Genomic DNA, 22,880 nt, shown 5'->3' with positions numbered 1-22,880 from the left:
GAACCTAAGGTTATCTAAGATGTGACTAAAAATGCAATCTTCAACTACCATGATCATCTCTGCAGGACTTTTTGTCCTAATAAAATTCAACTTAAAAAAAAAACAACAAAGCAGTATTTTATGTTCTACATAAATAAACTGAGAAGCTGGGCATGGTGGTTCATGCCTTTAATCCCAGCAGCTGGGAGGCAGAGAAAAAACAGTTTCACTGAATTTTGTCTTTAGAATTTCATTTCTAATAAATGGTTCCACAAGCACAGGTGTTGCCTTCTCAGTGTTAGTGTGTGTGTATTCAACTTGCATGAACATGTTACAAATATTTGTTCAAAGTTCTTTGTCCCTAAAGGCTAGACTTTCCAAGGCAGTAGCATGTCTTATTCATCAATTGGGATAATAGCACATGCCATTATGTCATAACACAGTTGACTTTGAAGTCAGTATACTATATGTCTACATGCTGAGGCATTATTTAGTTGACTGTGCAGTCAGTGTACCCTGACTATTGCATAATGGTTAGGTGACTTATAGCATGCTGCTTAATCAGCTGCATTATCAAGGGTTTTTGTGATTCGTAGTGATAACAGAATTCCTCAGAGGAGAGTGGTATTGAGCAAATTATTAATGCTATGTAGTGTTTTGGGGGAGGTAAGCTGGATGCAGTAATGGTAGTCTTAATCTGTGCCTGACATTGAATATATATTTGAACATGAAAATTCAACAGTTTGTGACTAATAAAATTATTTTTTTAAATTCTATAGGCATATGCAGAATATAATCAGAGACAATGACAAACTAGAAATGGGCTGAGTTGAGTAAATGTAGCTCTGTTTCAAAACATGCATCGGTAGACTGTCAGTGAAAGTCTTATGTGACTGTATTTTGTTTTCATGTAGTTGAGAAAAATTGAAAGCTTAAGAAGCTTAACCTGTTGAATGGTAGTGTCACAGCTATTTGGTTGGCATGAAAGAAAATACTGTCACTTTACCTATTCATCTTGTGTTTTAACAGTTTAGAACATCTAAACTTACCAGTTTATCTCATACTTTAATTTAACTCGTAGGTATACAATCACTGAGTCAGCAAATATTTGAACATTTATCCTGTTGTATAAAACACTGTAGTAGAAACTCGACTAGGGAGAGGATAATAGAACTACATCTTATCTTTAAAGAAGAGTTATTCTTGTAATATATTCTTGCCCAGTAATTGCAAGTGTTAAAAGATATTAAAAAGGGTCAAAGTATAGCAGAGGCACTTAGAGGAAGAGGGTGGACAGGCAGCCTCCTAGTAGGATTGAAACAAGAGGCACTCAGTAAGTGGAGAGGAGGCTGGATGGAGAGCTGATGGTGGGTGGAGCCAGGGCTTTATAACCATGATGAGAAATTTAATTTTATCAATCATAGATGAGAAGTCATGGAATACTTTTATTTAACCCAATTTGTTTTGAGATAAACACTAGTTTCATGCCCCCAAATATTAATACCCCTGAGTCTCTGACAGAAAGAGTTCTTCTCTTAAGAATCCACCTTTGGAACACCCCCCCCCCCAAAAAAAAAGTGCCTGGCTGGATGGGGGTGGCATGTGCCTTTAATCCCATATGGATTTCTTGAGTTCGAGGGTCAGCCTGGTCTACAAAGTGAGTTCTAGGACAGCCAAGACTTCACAAAGAAACCCTATCTTGGGGGGTTAAAGAATCTCCTCTTGGCTGCAGTGATGACTCAGTGGATAAAGTGTTTGCTGTGCAAGCATGAGGATCAGTGTTAAGATCCCCAGAGCCCGTGTAAGTCAGACATAGTAGCACATGTCTGTAATCATGGCATACCCACAGTAAAAGAGGAGGCAGACAGAATCACTGAGAACTCTGGCATTGTAGCAGTAAGCAGGTGACACTGAATCAAAACAAAGTGGACAATGAGGCTAACATTTGAGGTTGTCTCCTGACCTCCAAACCCACACCACGACACATTCATGCTACACTCGTACACACACATTAACAAAATAATACGTTGTACATTTAAGCAGGGTGGTTGATGCCTGTGCTTCCAGCACTTGGGAGGCTGAGACAGTTGAACTGTTCAAGGCTAGACTGGTATGTATAGAGAGAACCTGTCTAAAACAAAACAAAATGAATTTACCTTAAAAATCTGTTTACATCTTAGATATTTGAGTTGCAATAATAAGGTTATTTGGGGACAGAGTGGGAACCCTCCTGGTAAAATGATTGCCATGCAGTCATAAAGACCTGAGTTCAATTCCCATTAACCACATAAAAAGCATTATTTAAAATCTCAGCACTAAGAAGGCAGAGCCAGCCAGCCAGCCAGCCCTGCATAATTACTGAGTCCCAGGTTCAAGTGAGAGACTTTATCTGAAAGAGCAAGGTGGATAGATTGAGGAACAACACCTGAGGTGGACTACCAACCTACACATGTATGCACACACACACCAAAAAGAAAAAAAAGCCTGCACACAAAAAGCAAGTAAATAGTAAGGTGACTTAGGTGTATAATGTTCGTCTAGTGCCAGGTGACGTTCTTCATACCTTAAGTCTGCTACTTTTGCCTGCTGAATCAGATTACCTTAAGTCCTATGACCATTTAGAGTATCTGAAAATGATTATGTAGGTATTGGTTTACTTGTGTACATATTTTTTCTATTTGTTCCACTTAAAAATGAAAATAACCTTTTGTGATATTTCCTACATTAAAAGTAATGATAGATTTCTTTTTGTCCCTACTCCCCACTTTGAGATGGGGAAGATCTCTCTGTTGTCCAAGTTGATGTTAAACCCCTGGGTTTAAGTGATCCTCCCGAGCACTTGTAACTGTAGACACCTGTTAGTATGCGGAGGAAATACTTTTTCTGATTCCTAAGAAATCCTTGTCATTCCAACCACGAGCACCTTCTTTCATCTGGTTAGTTCTTTTGATAAACAGAACTGTGAATGCCCTCTGTGCACAGGCACTGTTCCACAATTTATTCATGAACTAAACAGAAGGTCCCTATCTTTGAGGACTTTAACTTCCAATGGGAGGAGTCATGTAATAACATAAGTGTAGCTGCATTTCACTAATAAGTAGGTAAGGTAAGGTTTGATGTTTGCTATGAAATAAAAAGTAAGAGGAATGAATGTCAGAGGATGGGAATGACCACTGTCAGTTCTAAAAAGGATAGTTAGGGTAGTTCAGATCATCAGGTATAATTTGAATAAAAATTTGGTGGCCTATGCATATGGACAGGGAAGAGCATTCTGAGCAAAGACAGACCTCAAGGCTAGAATGCACAAGCCTATTCGATGAATTTGCTAGAGGCTTCAGGGAGGGATTGAATGTCTCAGATTTCTAGAAATGAGTTTCTTCTGAGTTAGTTTCAAAAGTTCATAAGCCAAAGTAAATCAGTAGTTAGGCATGGAACTTCCATTCCACAAATGTCTGCAGACTTAATCTTTAAATACCTATATTTTTGTCTTGTCTTAACTTGAAACCAGGCAGTTCCAGAGTAATGCAGTTATTTTTTAAAGCTCAGTTCAGAGGGCAGCTGAACAAACAGATATCTCTGTAAGTAAACAGTTAAAATTGGCTTACATGCTTATACACCCAGCATTTTAAAAACAAACAAAAATCCCAAAAGTAAAGATTTTACTATTCGAGAATGTTATATAGTTGGTGGTAGAGGGTATGCCTAGTGTGCCCCAGGTCCTGTTTTTTTATTTCCATAATTTAGAGGGGGAAGGCTGGGTCTGAGTGTTTCCGCTTATGGAGTGCCTGTTTCTGCCTAACTGGTTCTGGGGTTACAAGTATGTACCACCACTTCTGGCCTTTTTATGTGGGTTCTGGGTTCAGATTCATGTTTTCTTGTTTGTGTGGCAAGTACTTTACTGACTGATGTCTCCCCAATGTGCTCGAGCTCCCATGTGTGTGTACATGTGTGTGTTAATGTTGCACACTATTTTTATTCTTTTCCTTTTAGTTAAATCTAAGAATAAGAGCAAAACATCTGCTTTATATCTTTGCTATAGTCTGTCCTTGCTTTATTATTAGTGGGGTTTGGATTCCATGCTGATACTAAGATACTCGTATGATGCTGCCAGTGAATTCACTTAACTCTACAATCAGTTATGCTTAGGAGTGTCAGCTTTGGTTTTGGAGACAAGAGTCTGGACCAGACAAGAGTCTGATTCTCCTGTCTCAATCTCCTATGTTCATGTAGGTGTGTGGTAGCACATACCTATAATCCAAGGTAGTTTTTAATTACAAAATAATTATTTATAATACAAGGTAGTTTTTAATTACAAAATTTGCCAAATTTTATGGTGTCAAAGTATGACATTTTCAATTTTCAAAAAATTAATAATAGCTAGTAATTTTTATCACTAGTTAAGTTAGAAATTCCCCAAAAGTGAAAAGAGTCAAAAATTAGTGGGATATACTTAATTATTTTGATTTTCCTTGTGTCAAAACAAAGACGTCAGTTTTCAACTCAAAGAGATGCTGCTTGATGTTGGCATCTTCTGGTGTACCCCAGATATCTACATATTTGTTTGCATTGTATGTATACACTGTTAGCATGAAATGTAAGTCATTGAAGATGTCAGTATACATAACTCAGACTGTTTTAAAAGTAGCAACTTAATTTTTAAGGATTTACAGGAATGTACATATTGGGCTTAAAGACTATTTTCTTGCTCTCCTTGTTTGCTTGCTTTTGTGATTCTGGGGACAGAATCTTGAGCCTTGTGTATCCTAGGTGTAATTGTCATGGCACTCTAGAGGAACAGATCTGATTTATTAGGAAGGCTTAGATCCAGTGGTTCAACTAATCTAGCAATGGCTGTTTACCAATGGAAGGTCCAAAAATCCAGTAGTTGTTCAGTCCATGAGGCTAGATGTCTCAGCTGGTCATCAGGGCACACTGAAATCCTGAAGAAATAGGTTCTAATGCCAATGAAGGAGTGGACTAGCCAGCAAGAGCAAGCAAGCAAAGAGAGCTAGCTTCTTTCTCCCATTTTCTTTATATAGGCTGCCAGCAGAAAGTGTGGCCCAGATTAAAGGTGTATCTTACCACCTCGAAAAATCTGCTTTAAAAGGTGTCTTCCAACTTCAAATTATTTAATTAAGAAAAAAATTCCTTAAAGGTATATGCAGCTGCTTGGGTTTTAGCTAATTCCTGATGCAGTCAATTTGACAACCAAGAATAGCTATCTCAGTAGGTAGATGTTCTAACTTTGAACTATATTCTTCTTCTAATTTCATTTTAATAAATAACCTCTCATATGTGCTGGAATTATTTATAAGATATTACTATTTGATACATGGAAAGCACTTACATTAAGTATTTTAAAAGGCACTTTCTTTTTTAATTTTTTATTTAACTTTTATTAATTACACTTTATTCATTTTGTATCCCCCATAAGCCCCTCCCTCCTCCCCTCCGGATCCCACTCTCCCTCCCCTTTCTGCATGCATGCTCCTCCCCAAGTCCACTGATAGGGGAGGTCCTCCTCTCCTTCTTTCTGATCTTAATCTATCAGTTCTCATCAGAAGTGGCTGCATTGTCATCTTCTGTGGAAAAGGCACTTTCTTAAGCACTGTGTGTCATCGTTTCTTGGATATGCTTTCATAAAAGCTTTCCTGGAGGGAAAGCAGTGACAAAGATGTCATTCCTTATGTTCCTTAGTAAAGTCACCATCTTCAGTCCCCAATTTTTAATTCAAATCAAATTTTAATTTCAGTATTCCATTGTTCCTTCTTAAATAGTTTTGTACTCTATGTATGATGTGGTGTGTGTGTGTGCGCACACGTGTGCAGGGTCTCTCTTTGGCCTGGTACTTACTTGCCAAGTAGTCTAGGTTAGCTGGCCAGCAAGCCACAGTGGTCGGCTGCTTTCCATCTCCACAGCTCTGTAGAGATGTGTACCCCACAGTGTGCACTACTGTACCCTGATTTTTTTCTTTTGGTTTTGGTTTTTGGATACAGGGTTTCTCTGTGTAGCCCTGGCTATCCTGGACTCTGTAGACCAGGCTGGCCTCACACTCACAGAGATCCTCCTGCCTCTGCCTTCTGAGTGCTGGAATTAAAGGCATACACCACCATGCCTGGCCATATCCTGGTTTTTATGTAGGTTCTAGAGAATTGAAGTCAGTACTTTGTGCTTGTAAGGGAAGCACTTTATCAACTGAGCTACCAGTTTGGCTTCATAATGAAAAATAATTGATAAAGGGACTGTAGAGATGGCTCAGTGGTTAAGAGCACTGGCTGCACATATAGAGGACCTGGGTTTAGTTTCAGCATGCAAATCGCAGTTACAACTGTTTGTAACTCCAGTCCCTGGAGATATGACACCCTCTGGCTTCTGAAAGCACAGCACATACATGATAGCACATACATGATGCTCAGACATATTTGCAGGCAAAACACCTATATACATACAATATAACTGATAAAAAAAAGAACATCCAAAATCATGAGCCTGAAATTTCAATATGATTTATTTGGGGCTTGAGTGAAATGACTTACTAGAATTTGTGGTTTTACCTGGTAGTTCTTAAGGTCTTTCAGAGCCCTCGCTAATAATGAGGCTCTTTTCACATTGTATGTGAGTGAATATTGGTAGAAGAACAATAACATCAAGCTAGCATGTTATCAATTACAAATTTTCAAGAAATGAGTTTATTGTAGCTATTATCTGACAAAAGTCAAAGGCATGCTTAATAATGGTAGGAGCTAAGGCTAAACATGGGTAGAGGAAATACTTTAAGCCTGGGTTGGAGAGAGAATCAAATCCCTTCTCGGCTAGACATTGTTGCTATCTCTGTGTGACTCTTAAGGGGGCACAGCAAGCTTGCTTTGTACACTGAGAGGAAAAGCTGCAGTCCACACTGTGGACTGGCCATATCAACTACCCAGACAAAGTGTTTTATTGAATGTGTTCAGTTCAACAAGCTTATGGAATGCTTCTTTGTAGTACCTCACTTAACTGAGCATCTTTTCCTTCCTTCTTCTACAGCTGCTAAAACACGGATGTGTTGGAGTTAGTCCAAAAGCCACAATTAAAGGGGCTTGCGTTTTTCTCAACACGTAGAATGACTGTTGTTTCCCTTAATTAAAAAAAAGAAAAAGAAGTTAACTCTTTCCTGTGTGTGTCTGTTTTTGCTGCAGAAGAAAAAGTGTTCTTTATTCCAATTATTGTTTCATTTTTCATAAACAAAGATGCAGAAGCTTGCTGTAAGAAATGTGCCATTCTTTTACACTAGTTATTTGTAAATTCTTTGCTTTCTGGGAAAAAAAAATTGGACTTTCCCACCACTTGACTTATTCCATCTGCCCATCTATCACATGGTGATATTCCAAATTCTTTGTAACATGTGGCTTGGCTCAGTTGAGTACTGTGCGTGTGCTGGAAGCCTGAGAGCATGAGAAAACAGCTAGGAGCCCCACCTAAATGCTGAGTATAGAAGAGCCAGAGGTTGCCCTTTGAGCTGCCTCCAGAATGATGGGACAGCACAGACTGGTGGGCTTCTGATGCTGTCAGGTCCCAGGTCTGCTATTAAAAACCAACCTGTCTGTCATCCAGATAACGACTCCCTTTTCTGTCCTCTCTTTTCCCCCCTTTCTTGCCCCTACAACTCTATTTTCTGCCAGGATGACAGGTTTCAAAGGATAAATGCAGTCTTCTTTGGATTTTTAATAGATGGTCTCATGTGGCCCAGGTTGGCCTTGAACCCATGACCCTTTGTCTCTACACTCAAGATCTGGGATTACAAGCCTGCTAAGTGTTCTCTCTCATTTGAAAATTTGGGCCTGAAAGTTTTGTTAATGACATAACTATCACTTTTTTCATTGTTCACTGATCATCTGACTTTGATTTTGGTATATTTTGTTAGTCTTGAAGGACTTCTCAGTGGCCTAGCAGTTATTGGAGTAATGAGGAAACTACCACAGGTAATGCTTATGTTTACTTGTGGCAGAAAAGTGTTTCCCACTTCAACTATACATGGCTGCTGCATTCTGCATGGCTCCCACGGGTTGACCGGACTAGGGCAGAAAAGAAATGAAGAAAGTACAGACACACAGAAGGAAAAGCTGAGACTGGTGTTCAAGGCTCCTCTTAATGGAGAAGCTGAAGCCAGCTCCTCACCCCCATGCTCGGTGTGTTTATTACTGTGCTGTTGAACAGGGAGGAAGGCTTATCCCATCCGTACAGCTGAATGAGTAGGCAGGTTTAGTTAATCTATGTAGGAGGTTAACTCCAGGCAATAAGCATCTGACAATAGAAAGCTACAGTGGACATTTTCTGCACATGCTGTTAATATGTCCATTTAGACCCCAGGAAGGTGCTGCCATTGAGCCTCATCTGGCGAAGGCTTTTCTTCTCCCATTGGGGTCCTTAACACGTCCTTGGCATGGCTGTGTCATCAACACACATTCACTCAGGACTCATTCCCTCCTTACACATAGCAAATTCCACGGAAATGAAAGCTCAAGTAGTAGTCACATGGTGAAATTCATGTGTGTACTGACTGGTTGATGCATGTTAGGAATTCTCCGTGCCAGATTTCCACACCTACCTTTGAGGCTCTTTAGCAGCTCTGCGTATTGTTTAGGATAAATGCTAAAAGGGAATCCACCCTGAAAACAATACCCTAGAGTGAGTAAGGTACAATTTTAATAATGTAGTCATTGGGATATACACGTGGGACATAACTCATGTCCTTGACTGAAGACAACATATTAGTCTATTCAAAAACAAGATGGATGAATAGCTGTGATAGACATACAGAATTACTTTTCATTCAGCCCCTCAGTAATAGGACCTAAAACATTCCTGTCAGAGCCTGTTGTGTGTGTTTAGTTTTTTTAAACTACAGCAGCTAAAATGAACTTTCAGAAAGGTTCTGTAGAGAAAAACATCAGGAATTAACCAGTAGTCAGGATGAGAAAACAGCAAAGTTGAGGATGTATTTTACCAGAGAAAAAGGTAGGGGCTAGTCTAGAATTCTTTTGGTGGTGGGTAATGGTGAGAGCGGTCTAATAGTTCTTCACCCTCTAAACTGAGCAGGCTGCATGAGCGTGTGCCTCATGCAACTAATTTTGGCCTAGCCATTGAGTCGACATTGCAAGTAAGCCTGCTTGCTACAATTTTAGCACTGAAAAAATGTTAGTTTGGGGCTTAAAGAAATATTTTAAAACTGAAAATGTAGTAGTTGGTGAACGTTTTAATTAGTAGTAGTGTTGAGAACATGGCCTTGCAAGCAGAGTTGCTGTGATTTGAATTCTGGGACTACTAAGTACTAAACGTTTTGTGTCACAGTTTTTTTTATCTGTAAAGTAGGTTAATAATGTTGGTTGAGACTTCTTTATCTGAAATGTTTGAGACCAGATATATTTCAGGTTTAGGGTTTTTTTGGGGGGTTAAAAAACGTTTTTAAGCGTTTGTTTTTTTAATATTTGGGTTCACATAATGAGGTATGTTGGAAATGAGACACAAGTCTAAAACACTATTAATTTATTTTTTATGTAAACATAGCCTGATGGTGTTGTATAGAATATTGTCAGTGTACCTGCATTTTACTGTAACATGTTGTCAGGTCTGGAATTTTGTACTTGATGGCATTTGGGGGTCCAAATGCTTTTAATTTTAGAACATCTCAGAAGAGTTTTTCAATCTATGATACCCAATAAGGTTGTGGGAATTAAATGAGCAAATGTTTACAAGTTGTACATGTTTTGTAATAGGTACTATGATTTTGCTTTGTTTTGTTGTTTTGGTTTTTCAAGACAGGTTTTCTCTGTGTAGCCCTAACTGTCCTGGAACTCACTCTCTTGGAAGACCAGGCTGGTCCTGAACTCAGGAGATTTTCTTGTCTCTGTTTCCTGAGTGCTGTGCTACCACTGCCCAGTGATTTTTAAATTTTTAAACAAGACTGGCTTAATACTTGAATTGAGCACTAAATTCTGAATATTCCAGGATTCAAAACTTACATTAAGTTTCATTTACTATATATTCTCAGTACTCAGTGATTTTACTTAGGTTTAATTTGTTTAAATAACAGGTTTCCACAACCACATTTATAGGGGGGAGCATAATTATGTTTGCCTTCCTTAATGTTACTTTAAATCATATCTGCAAACTGAGAGATTGTGGTTTGTGTGAAAGAAGTAACCTTTTTTTTTTTTTAATCACTGGCTCTCCATAAAACATATGTTATGCAGAAAATGATGAAAATATTTCAGTGATGGTCAAGTCCTGACTGTCAGCAAACAGAAAACTTTTAGACTCTTATGAACTGAAACACACACTTAAAGAAGGCTGACAGAGTACCTCCTGTGTGCCCATCGTTCACGAAGTGTCTGGGCTCTACAAAAGTTGAGTTTGACTTTATCTAGCTGTCCCCAGAGATTCTGGTTTTAGGAAACATGTACTTTTGTTTTGTTTTTAAGCGTTTACAGTGTCCTTTTAACGGTCACATCTGATGATTAAGTTAAGACAAGATTTCCCAACTTTGGTGATTGGCCTGTGTTCCCAGGGCCTTGCTTTCTTGAGATCAGGATCTAAGATTTGACCAGATAGGTGATCTGTGTCCTAACTCTTGTGATTTTTATAACCTCTAGTTCCCTGATGACTATACTATCAAAGAAAAGATCATTATATGAAATGAAATGTGGGGTAAGGAGCTGAGCCTTTTGTTCACAAAGGCAAATTCAACACACAGCTTTAATAAATGATGAACTTTCTAATAGTAAAGTCCTGATAGTGACAATGGGACATAAAAACATATCCAGAACTCTTCCTCTGTTACCTCTCAGATTGTTGGTGTTGAAATGTATTGCTGGGCCGGAGAGTTTGATCCCTGTGACCCAAGTAGTGATAGAAGAGACCACACCCTGAAAGTTACTCTCTGACCTCCACACACATGCTGAGACCCACACCAACATATGCATCCTCACAAACAAGGGCACACATGAAAAAAAAATGTTGCTAGTGTCAGTATTTAAATGTTACCAGTTTACTAAAATTTGAACAGTTAAAACTTCCATTGTGGTTCTTACTCTAGTCTTGAGTGACTCTTGTGCTGGTTATCCCAGCAACTGGTGTTTGTTGCCTTTCACAAATCTTTGCTAGTACCCCTGCCATTTATCACAGTGGCTTGATTAAAATCTTTTCCTTGTTTAGAAAGACATGTCTACATCCTGTTAGGACGTTTGTTAACAACAAGAATGTCTGAGCAAATTGCATTGCTTATTGTTTTGCCAAGTGTTAAGTGAGTAATTAAGCACTGTTAGTACACTCATCTGTGGATTGTTTTAATGTCCTCAAGGGTTCCCAGGCCCCTTAATGTAAGTCCACAGAGCAATGACCAGTAACTCATATGAGCAGCCAATGCTGGTTTTTGGTGGGAGGTGGGGGCAAGGGATTCTCAGGAACACAAGCACTATGGCAATATGGAGTACTGAAACAGCCAGAGTTGTAATTTCAAAACAACTTTCCTTAGGCTAATTTCATTCCTTTAGCTTGGTGTGCTCGTTAATTAATATATTTCTGCTAAGCAACAGACACCCCACAATATACTATACTCATGGGTGTATGGCTTATTAAAATGCTTAATGTATGTGCTGTTGTAAATGGTGTGCTTTACAGATCTTAATCATGGTACATGCTGTTTAATCTATTTTAGAAACTGGATGGCTTCTACAGGGAGCCAGGCCTCTGATATAGACAAGATTTTTGGATTCTTCAATGATGGCGAACCCCCCACCAAAAAGCCCAGGTAAACGAGAGAAAGGGAATCAGAGAACAGAAAGTACCATTAGTGGGAGGTGCTCACCCTGCATCATAGTTGTATCACTAATTAATTTAAAAAACTAAATTATTTCTACTTTGGATTTAATTTTTTTATTAAGGTAATATATGTACATAGTTTTAAAATTTGTTACTTTAAAGTTTATAATATCCTATTCCCCGTTGATAATCATTTTCTATTTTTTCTAGTCTTGGCATCTGTTTTGTTTGTTTTTTTTTGTTTTTGACTGTGAGACAGGGTCTTGCTACACAGCCCAAACTGGCCTAGAATTCTTGCCTCAGGCTCCTGGATGCTGAGATTACAGCTATGCACCTAGCAGCACATATCTTAAATGCACTGCTGCATGCTCTCTCTGGTGATAGAAAATAAGGACTCCATTTGCTTTCCTAGTTCTTCCCTTTGCATTGCTGCTGTCCAAGAGGGTTCATGAACCTTATCTTCTCATATGTCTGTCTCCATATTTGATCAACCAGTTCTCAGTATTTACAGAACTGTGTCTTTATAAGTAGTATTAATAAGCCCAGCACTCAGGAGTCAGGCAGAGGCAGGCAGATCCCTCTGAGTTTGAGGCCAGCCTAGTCTACATAGCAAGTTCCAGGACAGCCAGACCTGCATAATGAGACCCTGTCTTGAAAACCAAAACAAACCATAAATAGTATTAGTAGCCACACCTAAAGTGTTATAATATTTCCTTTTATGTTTCTTTTTTAACCTTCATATTACTAAAAGTTGTCTTGGGTTTTTTGTTTTGTGTCATTTCCTCTTTAAACACTGACAGAATTTATCATATATTGGAGAATGTTTAGAAACTCAGTGGTTAAATAGATTTTATGGATTCTTACCTCTGGACTCAACCATGCTGGAGTCATCTCCTTAATCTCCTGCTTTTTATTTTAATGTATTCCATGTTGCTTGAAGCATGCTCTCAAGTACCTTCCTTAGTAAGAATACATAGGAAAATACTTTTTTGAGAAACTAATGTCTTTACCATGTGCTTACATTTATTTACTGGTATGGTTAAGAATAGAATATTTTTTCTTAGAATTTTGAGAGTACCTCTCATTTCTCTGGTAGCAGAGAAAAGTATTCTTACCAAGATTGACCCTGTTCTGATTAGCAGTTGTTTTAGAAATCAGCTTTAAAGAGGAAATGGTGATTTGGCCACAATTCCAGAGAGATTTTCGTTTATGTCTATTGGCTCCATTGCTTTTAGAGTATTGTGAGGTAGAATGTCATTCAAGGATATGTAGAACAGTTGCCCACCTTTTGTCTGCTGGGAATCGGAGCCAGGGAAGAAGGGTCCAGAAACCAGAAACCATTCTTTCAGGTCCCATCTTTGTGATTACCACCAAGTAGGCCCTGTGACTCAGTCTCTACCAATCTCAGTAATGCTCTCCCATTATGAACCCATCAGTGGATTAACCTTTGATAAGGTAAGAACCCTGTATCTGGTCATTTTGCAAAACCCCATCCCTGAACACTGCTGCATTGGGAACAAAACCTGTACTTGAACCTTGCCAGAGGGTGTTCCAGACCCAAATCAAAACACAAGTTTTTGTTTTGTGTGATCTCTTTGGCCTTTGCTTACTAGAATCTTATTTAAAAAAAAATCACATTATTCCCAGTAACATAAAAATTTGTATAATACCATATCTTTTTGTGAAACTAAATACTATGGCACCTTCAAGCTACTTTCTAATAACTTCATTTTGAAGTAATTGTCTTGTATTGACCTGATTTTAAATTTCCATCAAACATTTCTCTGTCTTTGTATAACTCTTATTGTTGAATCTTCTGCCATTAGTGTGTTCCTCTTTTCTCTCTTCCTCTCCCTTTCCCCATTCCCCATCTCTCACTGTTTGTTGTGACAAGATCTTTGTATGTGACCCATCCTGAACTCTAGCTCTGTCCTCCTGCATCAGTCTCCTGAGTACTTGAATTACAAGCATGTACCTCTGTTTCTGGCTCTGTTATTGTTTTTTTTGTCTGTTTCAGTTTTGCTTTCTTAAAGGTTTTCTCCGTTTTTCTTATGGATTTTTAATTTTTTGTTACATTTTAATTTTTTTTTTAATTTTGTTGTTGCTATATTTGGTTTTTGAAGACTGGATGTCACTATGTAGCCCCAGACTGGCTTACAATTATGGTCTTTGTGCCTTAACTTCCTGAGTAATTCCTCTCTACCTGCTAGCTTGTTTGTATATCCTTGTCATTATATGGGCCTTTTGCAAATAAAGTGACCAGAGTTTGTCTGCTCATGTTTTAAGTTACTGAGAAACAGTTAGGAGTCTATGGATACTAGTCAGGGTTTTCTAGAAGAACAGAACTGATTTTGTATGTCTGTTTGTACAGGGGGATATATTAGATTAGCATACATGGTGTGATCTGGGTAATCCAGCAGTGGTTATCTTCACACTGGAGAAGCTGACAACCCGGTAGCTTCTCAGTAGTTCCAGTCTGCTGGGGAAGGCCTGAGGGAAAACCATGGGTCTCCACATTGGAAGGCAGAAGGGGATGGGTTCTGACGTCAGTGAAGAAGTGCAACAGCAACCGAATAGATAAACTTGTCAGCAGAGTGGGAAGGCAATGTGACCTCTTTTTTTATCTGGTTGCCACCAGAAGGTGTCACCAACATTTAGGGTAGGTCTTTCCACTTTAAATAACCTGATCAGGAAGATTCCTTACAGATGTGCCCAGGGTCTTTTCTCTTAGTTGATTCCAGATTCTGTCAAGTTGGCAACCAATATTCATCATCACAATATGCTGTTGAATTTTGCTCTGAATATTAAGTCTGGAGCAAGTTCAGCAGTTGACCTTTAATTTGTTTAAAGCTATGGGTCTTTTCTGCCATAATGGTCATTTTCCCAAAGAGAAATCCTCCCATCTCTTCAATGCATGGAGACTGGATTCAGAAAAAATACTATCTGGGAGCCTTGCCCCAAGGGAGATGGTTGGAAAAGTCTTAGCTTTCATACAGAGATTCTTCCCTAATCCCTTCTACCTGGCACTGTACACAGTGTTCTCAAAGGCAGAGTCCTCTGGCTGACTTTGTGCAGACAGACTTGTAGCTGAGTTTTAGTGACACCTGCCTACCCACCTGAACATGTGCCTGAGCTTCTCTACATGGGAAAGCGGGTTTTGTTCTGGAACTTCTAAAATTATGTTGCCTTCTGATATCTGTGCTCTGTTGTTGTTTTGTCCTTTCCCACTCTTTATATGTGCTGTGGCAGGAGGTTACAGCCCAGCACTGCTACCAATAGCCTGAGGACTTAAACTTTTGAAACCTCCATACCAGTAAAGCTACAGAGAGAATTGTAGGACAGTCAGAGCTGTTGAGTTTATTAGGACAAGGGATGGTACACAGTTTGAATTTAGTATGGAGACTATGGGCCAGGTGCTGCTTAGGGAAAGGACAGTACTCAATTCAGTGCAGGCTCCTTGACAATTGTGCTAGATATCTTTATAATGGCTATACATACAATTCTTTAGCTGTTTATGTTATATTTCTTGGAGTATAATTGACAATAGGGACTAAAGATTACATAAAGCTTAAATATTAATAAACTTTGAGCTGAGTGAGGTGGTATGTCCATAGCTCCCACACTTGTGATAATGGAGGCAGGAGGATCAGGAGTTCAAGGGACTCCCAAGCTACCTGAGACACTGTCTTAAAAGCACAAGCATACACACACATTCACAAACATATATGTATGTATATATTTAATTGAATGTATATCCAATTAAAATTAGCTGATCTTACTTTTCTTCTTTTATTGAACTTCCTTTTAAAGATTTGTTTATTTTTATATGCAGTGGTGTTTTGCCTGCATGTATGTTTGTACAAGGATGATAGATCCTCTGCAAGTGGAGTTGCAGACATTTGTGAGCTGCCATGTCGGTGCTAGGAATTGAACCACGGTCTTTTGGAAGAAGAGCCACTGCTCCTAACAGCCGAGCCATCTCTCCAGCCCCCTGAACTTCCTTTTATAAATGAACTTGTAAGGTAGTTTTTGAGGTGTTTTGTCTAGATTTAGGTATGGAGGAGGCATATTATTACTAATTATTACTATCTAAAGTCAAGATTACAAACCCTGTAATCTTAAGTAGGTGTGTAGTTCATTTGTTGTTTTTAACATCCTTGTTTGACGTATCTCTTAGAAAGAATATTGTGTCTATAGGGAACCTTGTCTTTGTCATTTGTGACCAAGTTTCTGATACCCAGCCAGATTCTTAAACGAAAGGCTTTTTTCTCTTGCCATGTGTCCTTGATTTTCCCTTTTTATCTTGCCTTACTACTTTCTTTAAAAAATAACTGTTAGGGCCATCATAATGGCTCTGCAGAAAGCGCTAAGCCTGATGACCTGAAGTTTAGTCCCGGCATCAACATGGTGAAAAGAGCAAAACAACTCCCAAAGGGTATCCTCTGATCTCCACATGTACTTGTGGCATGTACCCACACACACAGAAATACAAAATAAATATATGTTTGGGTTTCTTAATAATTATTTAGTGGTTTAGGTAGGGATCATATAGCATAATTTTTGTTTGTCTTATTGAAATCCCTTTTGTGAAAGTATTTTATTTTATATAATAATAAAGTTTTTTATTTTATGGGTGTTTTATATTTGTATGTGTATTTATGTGCCATTCACTTTTTTTTTTTTTTCAAGACAGGCTTTCCTGTAGTTTGTGTTAAATTTCTAATCCTCCTGTCTTTACCTCTCAAATTCTGGGATTATAGACTTTGGCCATCACATTCAGCTTTCATTCATCATCTTGATTCCTCTTTTTAAGACACACTCCATTATGTGCTGTTAACAGTTTTTTCCCAGTAGACAAACTACTGTATTATGGTCCCATTCCTGCGTGTTCATAGGTTTTCCTACTTATTAAATGATTGACTGTAGGAGATGAGAGCAGGACAGGCACTTCTAGGGGTTGTTTCCCAAGGCTTCAAAGTGTTTTCCCTTTCTTGGGTTTGTCTAAATGCTGATCATGTTTCTGTTCATTGTAGTATTTGGAAAAGGGAGTAAGGCAAGTAACGATTTTAATGTACTCAGAGAGTGAGAGGGAAAGGAGAGCTGAAGCATGCTTGTCCTCATGCTGTCTCACGACAGGACTCTGTTCTTTTCCCTGAGAAAGGGCTGTTTTGTTGTGACAAAAAACATGAGGCTCTCATATTCTCAGACGCCTGCTGAGCACTTTTTTGTTCCCCAGTGATATCTAGAACAAAGCCATGCTCAGATTGTCTCCAGATCTGGCTTTCATGCTGAGTTTTATCTTTCCTTACAAAATTTGGCATTAATTTTTTTATTGTTGTTTTACATTTTTCAACAAACAATATCAACTTAATTTGTATGAAAATATTTTCATTTTGAAAACAAATCGAGCATCCTTTTAGAATTACTATTGGCCTCAAGAATAATTTAGTTGGCAGTTGTAATATATTTGAATCTGTTGTAATATTAGTGGTTTTCTTAGCTGGAGAGGACTATGAAGGAGAAAGTTGACTTTAGGATTGTTTTTCAAGATTCCTAAAATAGTTTATTACTTTGTCTTCCAGCAAGAACTTGAATAACATTATGGTCTTTCATTTAATCTACTTGGGAGAAGTGTCAGAAACTGGAATCCTCATCTTTACAGCTAAAAGTTTTGAAGCGCACACTTTTAATCCTATCATTGAGGAGGCAGAAGCAGGCAGAACTCTGTGAGTTGGAGGCCAGCTTGGTCTACATAGTGAGTTTCGGGACAGCTAAGACTATACAGTAAGACCCCCTATCCAAAAACAAAGCAAACAACAAGAGTTACAGCTGTTGAGTAGGGAGAGCCAGCTACATCTTTAGCAAATGTCTTTGCATCTGCTAGATGCTCCAATCTTCTTGTGCCTTTTCCTTTTCAGGAAGCTGCTTCCAAGTTTGAAAACCAAAAAACCTCGAGAACTTGTGCTGGTGATTGGAACAGGCATTAGTGCTGCAGTTGCACCACAGGTCCCAGCCCTGAAGTCCTGGAAGGGCTTAATTCAGGCCTTATTGGATGCTGCTATTGATTTTGATCTTCTAGAGGACGAGGAAAGCAAAAAGTTTCAGAAATGTCTCCATGAAGACAAGAACCTCGTCCATGTTGCCCATGACCTCATTCAGAAACTCTCCCCTGTGAGTAGTGTGCGGTGTGCCATGCCGTGTGAAATCTCCAGAAACCGTGATTACTGTGCTTATTCTAGCAGGAATATTTGTTTATTGCTTGTGTATTTATAACATTTGGCTCTTCTGAAAAGTAGCTATTTTTAGAGCTTGTTTAGGATAGTCATCCTGACCCCATTTCACTCTATGATACTGAGAACTTCATATGTATGAAGGCAAAGCAACAGTCACACTTTTGCTTTGTTTTGCATTTACTTTTTCTCTGCTCACTATAAAAGTTGCCCTGACATCCATGACTTTAAGGAAATAGAAAGATTTAAGTTGGGATTTTGTTTCTGTGTTTTGAGAAAGAATTATATATATATGCTCTTGCCAAGCTGAGGTAATTTTTACTGTGTACTGGGTAAATTTTTACTGGGTAAAGTAAAACCGGTTTTTAGTGGTTTTTAGAGGTTTTTAGTGGTTTTTAGTGTCACTCAATATTTACACAGAATTTTGTTGCACTAATTTATCCAACTTTATTTAAAAAACTAATTGTCTTCCCTGCTTCACCTTAAAATTTTCTTGAAAATTAGGATTCACTTATGCTAGGACTGGTGATATATGCTTGAAATACTAAATCAGTAAAAGCAAGGAGATTGTGATTTTTCAGGCTAGCCTGTGATACATAGTAATACCATGTCTGTCTGTCTGTCTCTCACGCATACACACACACATACTCTCTCTCTCTCTTTCTCTCTCTCACACACATGTCTGTTGAGAACTCTGAAATTTTGTTTTCTTTAAAAAACAGAAATATTATAAAAATTGCTTTTGTGTGGAGACATGGCACTGCTTCAGACTGTCTGCAGCAGCTGACTATGCTGTCTCATGCTATAGCAGAGGTGTGGTTTTGCCAACTGCAGAGAGTTTCTGGGATTGTGTGATTTTGGAATTCTGGAAATTTTCGGAGGGTTTATAAATCCTAGAGCCTGAGAGGTGAGGCTGGTGGTTGTTGGTCATTCAGCGGGGTTGGTTGTGCTTTGTTAGTAGACATACTCAAAGAAGAAACAAGAAGAAAGAAATTAGATTCAAGGATATCTCTCTCTCTCTCTCTCTCTCTCTCTCTCTTCCTCTCCCTCCCTCCCTCTCCCTCTCCCCCTCTCCCCTCTATCCTTCTTTCTCTCCTATCTAGTGATAGGTGGTGAAACAGGGAGAGGGAGGGGGGAAATAAAGGGTAGGAAAAAGAAAATCCCACAATGGAGCAAAGCCTAGCTACAAACACAGGCAGTCGGTATAGCTCAACTGTTAGAATACTTACTGTTGTAGAACCTGGTGGTCATTCATCCATAAAAATAAAGACATCAGGACCTTTTAATATTTCAAACCATAGGTCTTAATTGGGCAACTAGCTCATCTGATTTAATCTATCCACCTAGCCTCATCCAGCCATGTGGCTAGCCATACCTTCCCAGGACCCTGGTCACAGCTGTCTCCTTTCCTGTCTCTTGGCAAAAAGGCTTTCCTTTTTATTCTTCTCAGAGTTCCTTTCTCTCTCCCAGGAAGGTCCTGCCTTCTACCTCTCTCTCTCTCTCTGTCTCTCTCTCTCTCTTTCTCTCTCTGTCTTTCTGCCCAACTATAGTCTGTCAGCAACTTTTATTAGCAATTCAGGAACAATTGGGGAGGCAAGGTTCACACAATGTCATCCTGAATACATGAGAATCTTCCCATAGGACACAGGATCCTGGGGGCCAAGCAACCAACACTTGAACACATAGTAGCTCCAGATCAACTCCAACAGCTTACCTAGGATGTGTATGTGCAAGAGCCCTAGGTTTGATCCTCAGCACCATCCCACTCAAAATTCAGAACATGTTTTGGCTACTATATTATTTCCAAATATATCTTGAATAAATCCTGATTTGATTTGTTACTTGAAACAGTCTCATGTAGCCATTGTCATCCCCAAGCTCATCGTGAAGCCAAGGATGATCTGACCTAGAATGCCTGATCTCCCATCTCCATCTCTGAAGTTTTGGCGTTACAGGCTATATGTTGCTAGGGATGGAACCACAAGCTTGTACTTGAGTCCATATGTTACACATTTTAATAATTTAAATGTTCCTTGGGGAAAAAAAAAAAAAGGACACGTACTCTCTAAAAGTTAGTTATGTGGAGCCAGGTGATGGTGGCACATGCCTTAATACCAGCACTCACGAGAGGCAGAGGCAGGCAGATCTCTGTGAGATTGAGCCCAGCCAAGGCTACACAGAGAAAATTCTGTCTTCAAAAACCAAAAGCAAGTTAGCTATCATTTTTAGCTCCTCTCCCAATACCATGAAAAGAACTGCTTGTAAAACTCATCATAGACCTTAGGGTTTCTTACTTCCTCTTTTCAATTCCTTGTTTTTAATTGGAACAAATTATTACAAAGTTAAAACTGCATAAGGAATTAATATGTTTTAAAGAAGTCATAAGAAACCAGATATAAGTGGTGCATGCCTGCTCCCACACTAGAAGACTAAAGCAGGAGAATACACACACACACACACACACACACACACACACACACACGTTTGAGGTCAGTGTGGGGTAATGGAGAGTTTGAGACTAGGGTGGACTACATAGTGAGGCCCCAACTTAAAAAAAATAAAACAAAAACAACAACAAAAGAGTTTATGAGATTTTTTAAAAATATTTCAGTGCTGTTCCTAGTGTAATAGCATGCACCTTTACTATTTTTTTTGTGTGTGGGAGTGTTTTGCCTACATATGTATCCATGTGTACTTTGTATGTTAAGGGCCCTAAGAGACCAGAAAGAGAGAATTGTATCATCTGGGACTGGAGTTATAGATAGTTGTGAGCCACTGTGTGGTTGCTAGTGATCATAGTCCTCTGGAAGATCAGCTTGTGTTCTTAACCTCAAATGAGGTTAAGAACCTCATCTCTCCAGCCAATGAGATCTTTATACAGTATGTAAAATTAATTCAAAGGGGACCCCAAGCCTAATTATCAGTTATAAAATTCTTAGAAGAAAACAGAACTTATTACCTGAGTTCAACAACGATTGGATCATAAACTGAATATCTGCTTTTAAGAAGACAACAAATTTTAAAAACATAAAAATAAATTTAAAAAAAGAACATAATAGGTTTGAGTGAAAATTTCTCCCAAGAATAGATACAGAGGGCTAATAAGATTCCAAGTATGGGGATTGGAGACATGGCTCAGCAGTTTGAGAGCAGTTAAGGGTTCAATTTCCGCACCTGCATCATTTGTAACTCTAGTTCAATGCATATGATGCCCTCTTCTGGTCTCAAGGGGCACTTCACTGCATATTCATGGTACACAGACATACATGCAGACAAAACACCCATGCACGTAAAATTCAAATCTCAAGAAAAACACTACCTACATTTATTTTTTAAGGGATCCAAATACAATGGTACATGCCTATAATCCCAGCAGAAACTGATGAGGGAAGCCTTTTAATGTAGCTAGCTCGAATTTCCAACAGAGTCCTGGGCAGAGCAGAGTATTTCTTCAGATGAGGCTTCCAAGTAAAAGAACGAATAGGAGCAGATAGAGAGAACATCACAGGTCAGGCACTGATACTCATGACATGCAGAAGAAAGAGACTGGAAAAGTTGAGGGAATCCACTGAAACTCCTAGTTGAGGTTTCTTTCCATGGCTGAGTTTCCTATGACTGGACTTGCAGCTACTTTTTCTCACTGCAGATGCTTTACATCACAGGATAAACAATAGTAACTTCTGTTGGAAATGGCTGCTGCCTTGCTATTTGCAAAGGCATGGTTTTTATTCTTGGGCTGTTTTATTTTCTTTCCTATCCCAGAATTATGGAGGTTAGCCTATCTACTCCAGACCTTGGAGGACACTTTGAAAAGTGTTCTTGGGTCTCAGATAGGGAAGCTCACTTTCAGAACGAGCTTCTCAGTGATTTCCAATATCATGTGATGATTTACCAATATTGTACATTATACCTTCCACTATCTCTTATGAATATTGATGCAAAGATCTTCAAAAGGATGTATCTAAACTTAATGTAGCGTACAAAAAGAATTATACACAATGAGCAAGTATGAACTTTCCTAGGAATACAAAGTTGATTTAACCTGTGAATGTCAGTATAATCTACAAAGAATGACTATAGACAGCTAGTAAGTAGTCAGGTGTATATATCAAAGGGGTCACTTTAAAAAATACTTATTTTTTATTTTATGTACATGAATATGTTGCCTGCATGGTATCTGTGCAATGTGGTATGCCTGGTGCCTGTGGAAGCCAGAAGAGGGCTTTGCTTTCCCCTGGAACTGGAGTTATAGATGGTTGTGAGCTATCATGTGTGTGCTGGGAATCAAACCTGGGTCCTCTAGAAAGTAACATGTGCTCCCAACCACTGGACCATCTTTTCAGCTCAGGGGTCTTTTAGAAAACGTAATGAAGTATCTATGAGTAAAATTGTTTAATACTTTGATATTGGCTCCCAACAGCTCAGTGAAGTCAGGAAAAAGTCATGATGCGTAGGAATTTAGGTTAAACTAGATTGGCCATGTGTCATGACTGTTGAAATTGAGTGATCAGTACATGGTGGAGAGGGGTGCTCATCCATCCACCTATCTTCCTGCTTGTCTGTCTGTCTATCTATCTATCTATCTATCTATCTATTTACCTATTTACTTTTTTTTTTATTGCAGTCCTGTGGATTGACCTTTTTATAAGTGAGGCAGGTGTTCTGCTTCTGTTTACTTTTGTGTGCTTGGAAAAATATCTGTATCAAAAAAAATTGTTAGATTTCTCAATAATAACACAACATCATTAATTGGCCCCATCTATCAATCCAGGTTCATAAAATACAGAAGTTGCATTGTGAATTCAAGGCAGAGAGCTTGGCTGTCAGAGTCAGAGAAACCTTACCATTTAAATGCACTGGAATCCTGGACAA

At 38.7% G+C, this 22,880-nt stretch overlaps 1 protein-coding gene across 7 annotated transcripts in view; it reads left to right on the top strand.

Annotated features, from left to right (window-relative positions):
- Fam118b (family with sequence similarity 118 member B) overlaps nucleotides 1-22,880 on the top strand; it is a 47,729-nt gene that overhangs the window by 10,851 nt on the left and 13,998 nt on the right. For 6 of the 7 annotated variants that reach the window (XM_021648420.2, XM_021648418.2, XM_021648417.2 and 3 more), the window contains 2 exons: nucleotides 11,675-11,767; nucleotides 17,697-17,949. In XM_021648420.2, the coding sequence (XP_021504095.1) occupies nucleotides 11,682-11,767; nucleotides 17,697-17,949 (339 nt within the window). In that variant the 5' untranslated portion in view covers nucleotides 11,675-11,681. Of the gene's footprint in view, nucleotides 1-7,909; nucleotides 7,941-11,674; nucleotides 11,768-17,696; nucleotides 17,950-22,880 lie in introns of those variants that run through there. The other variant, XM_060371547.1, reaches the window with a different exon arrangement.

Source organism: Meriones unguiculatus, chromosome 1, assembly GCF_030254825.1.
Source record: "Meriones unguiculatus strain TT.TT164.6M chromosome 1, Bangor_MerUng_6.1, whole genome shotgun sequence".
Lineage (NCBI taxonomy): Eukaryota > Metazoa > Chordata > Mammalia > Rodentia > Muridae > Meriones > Meriones unguiculatus.
The sequence above is the reverse complement of the archived record's forward strand: the minus strand, read 5'-3'. Positions and strand labels throughout refer to the sequence as shown.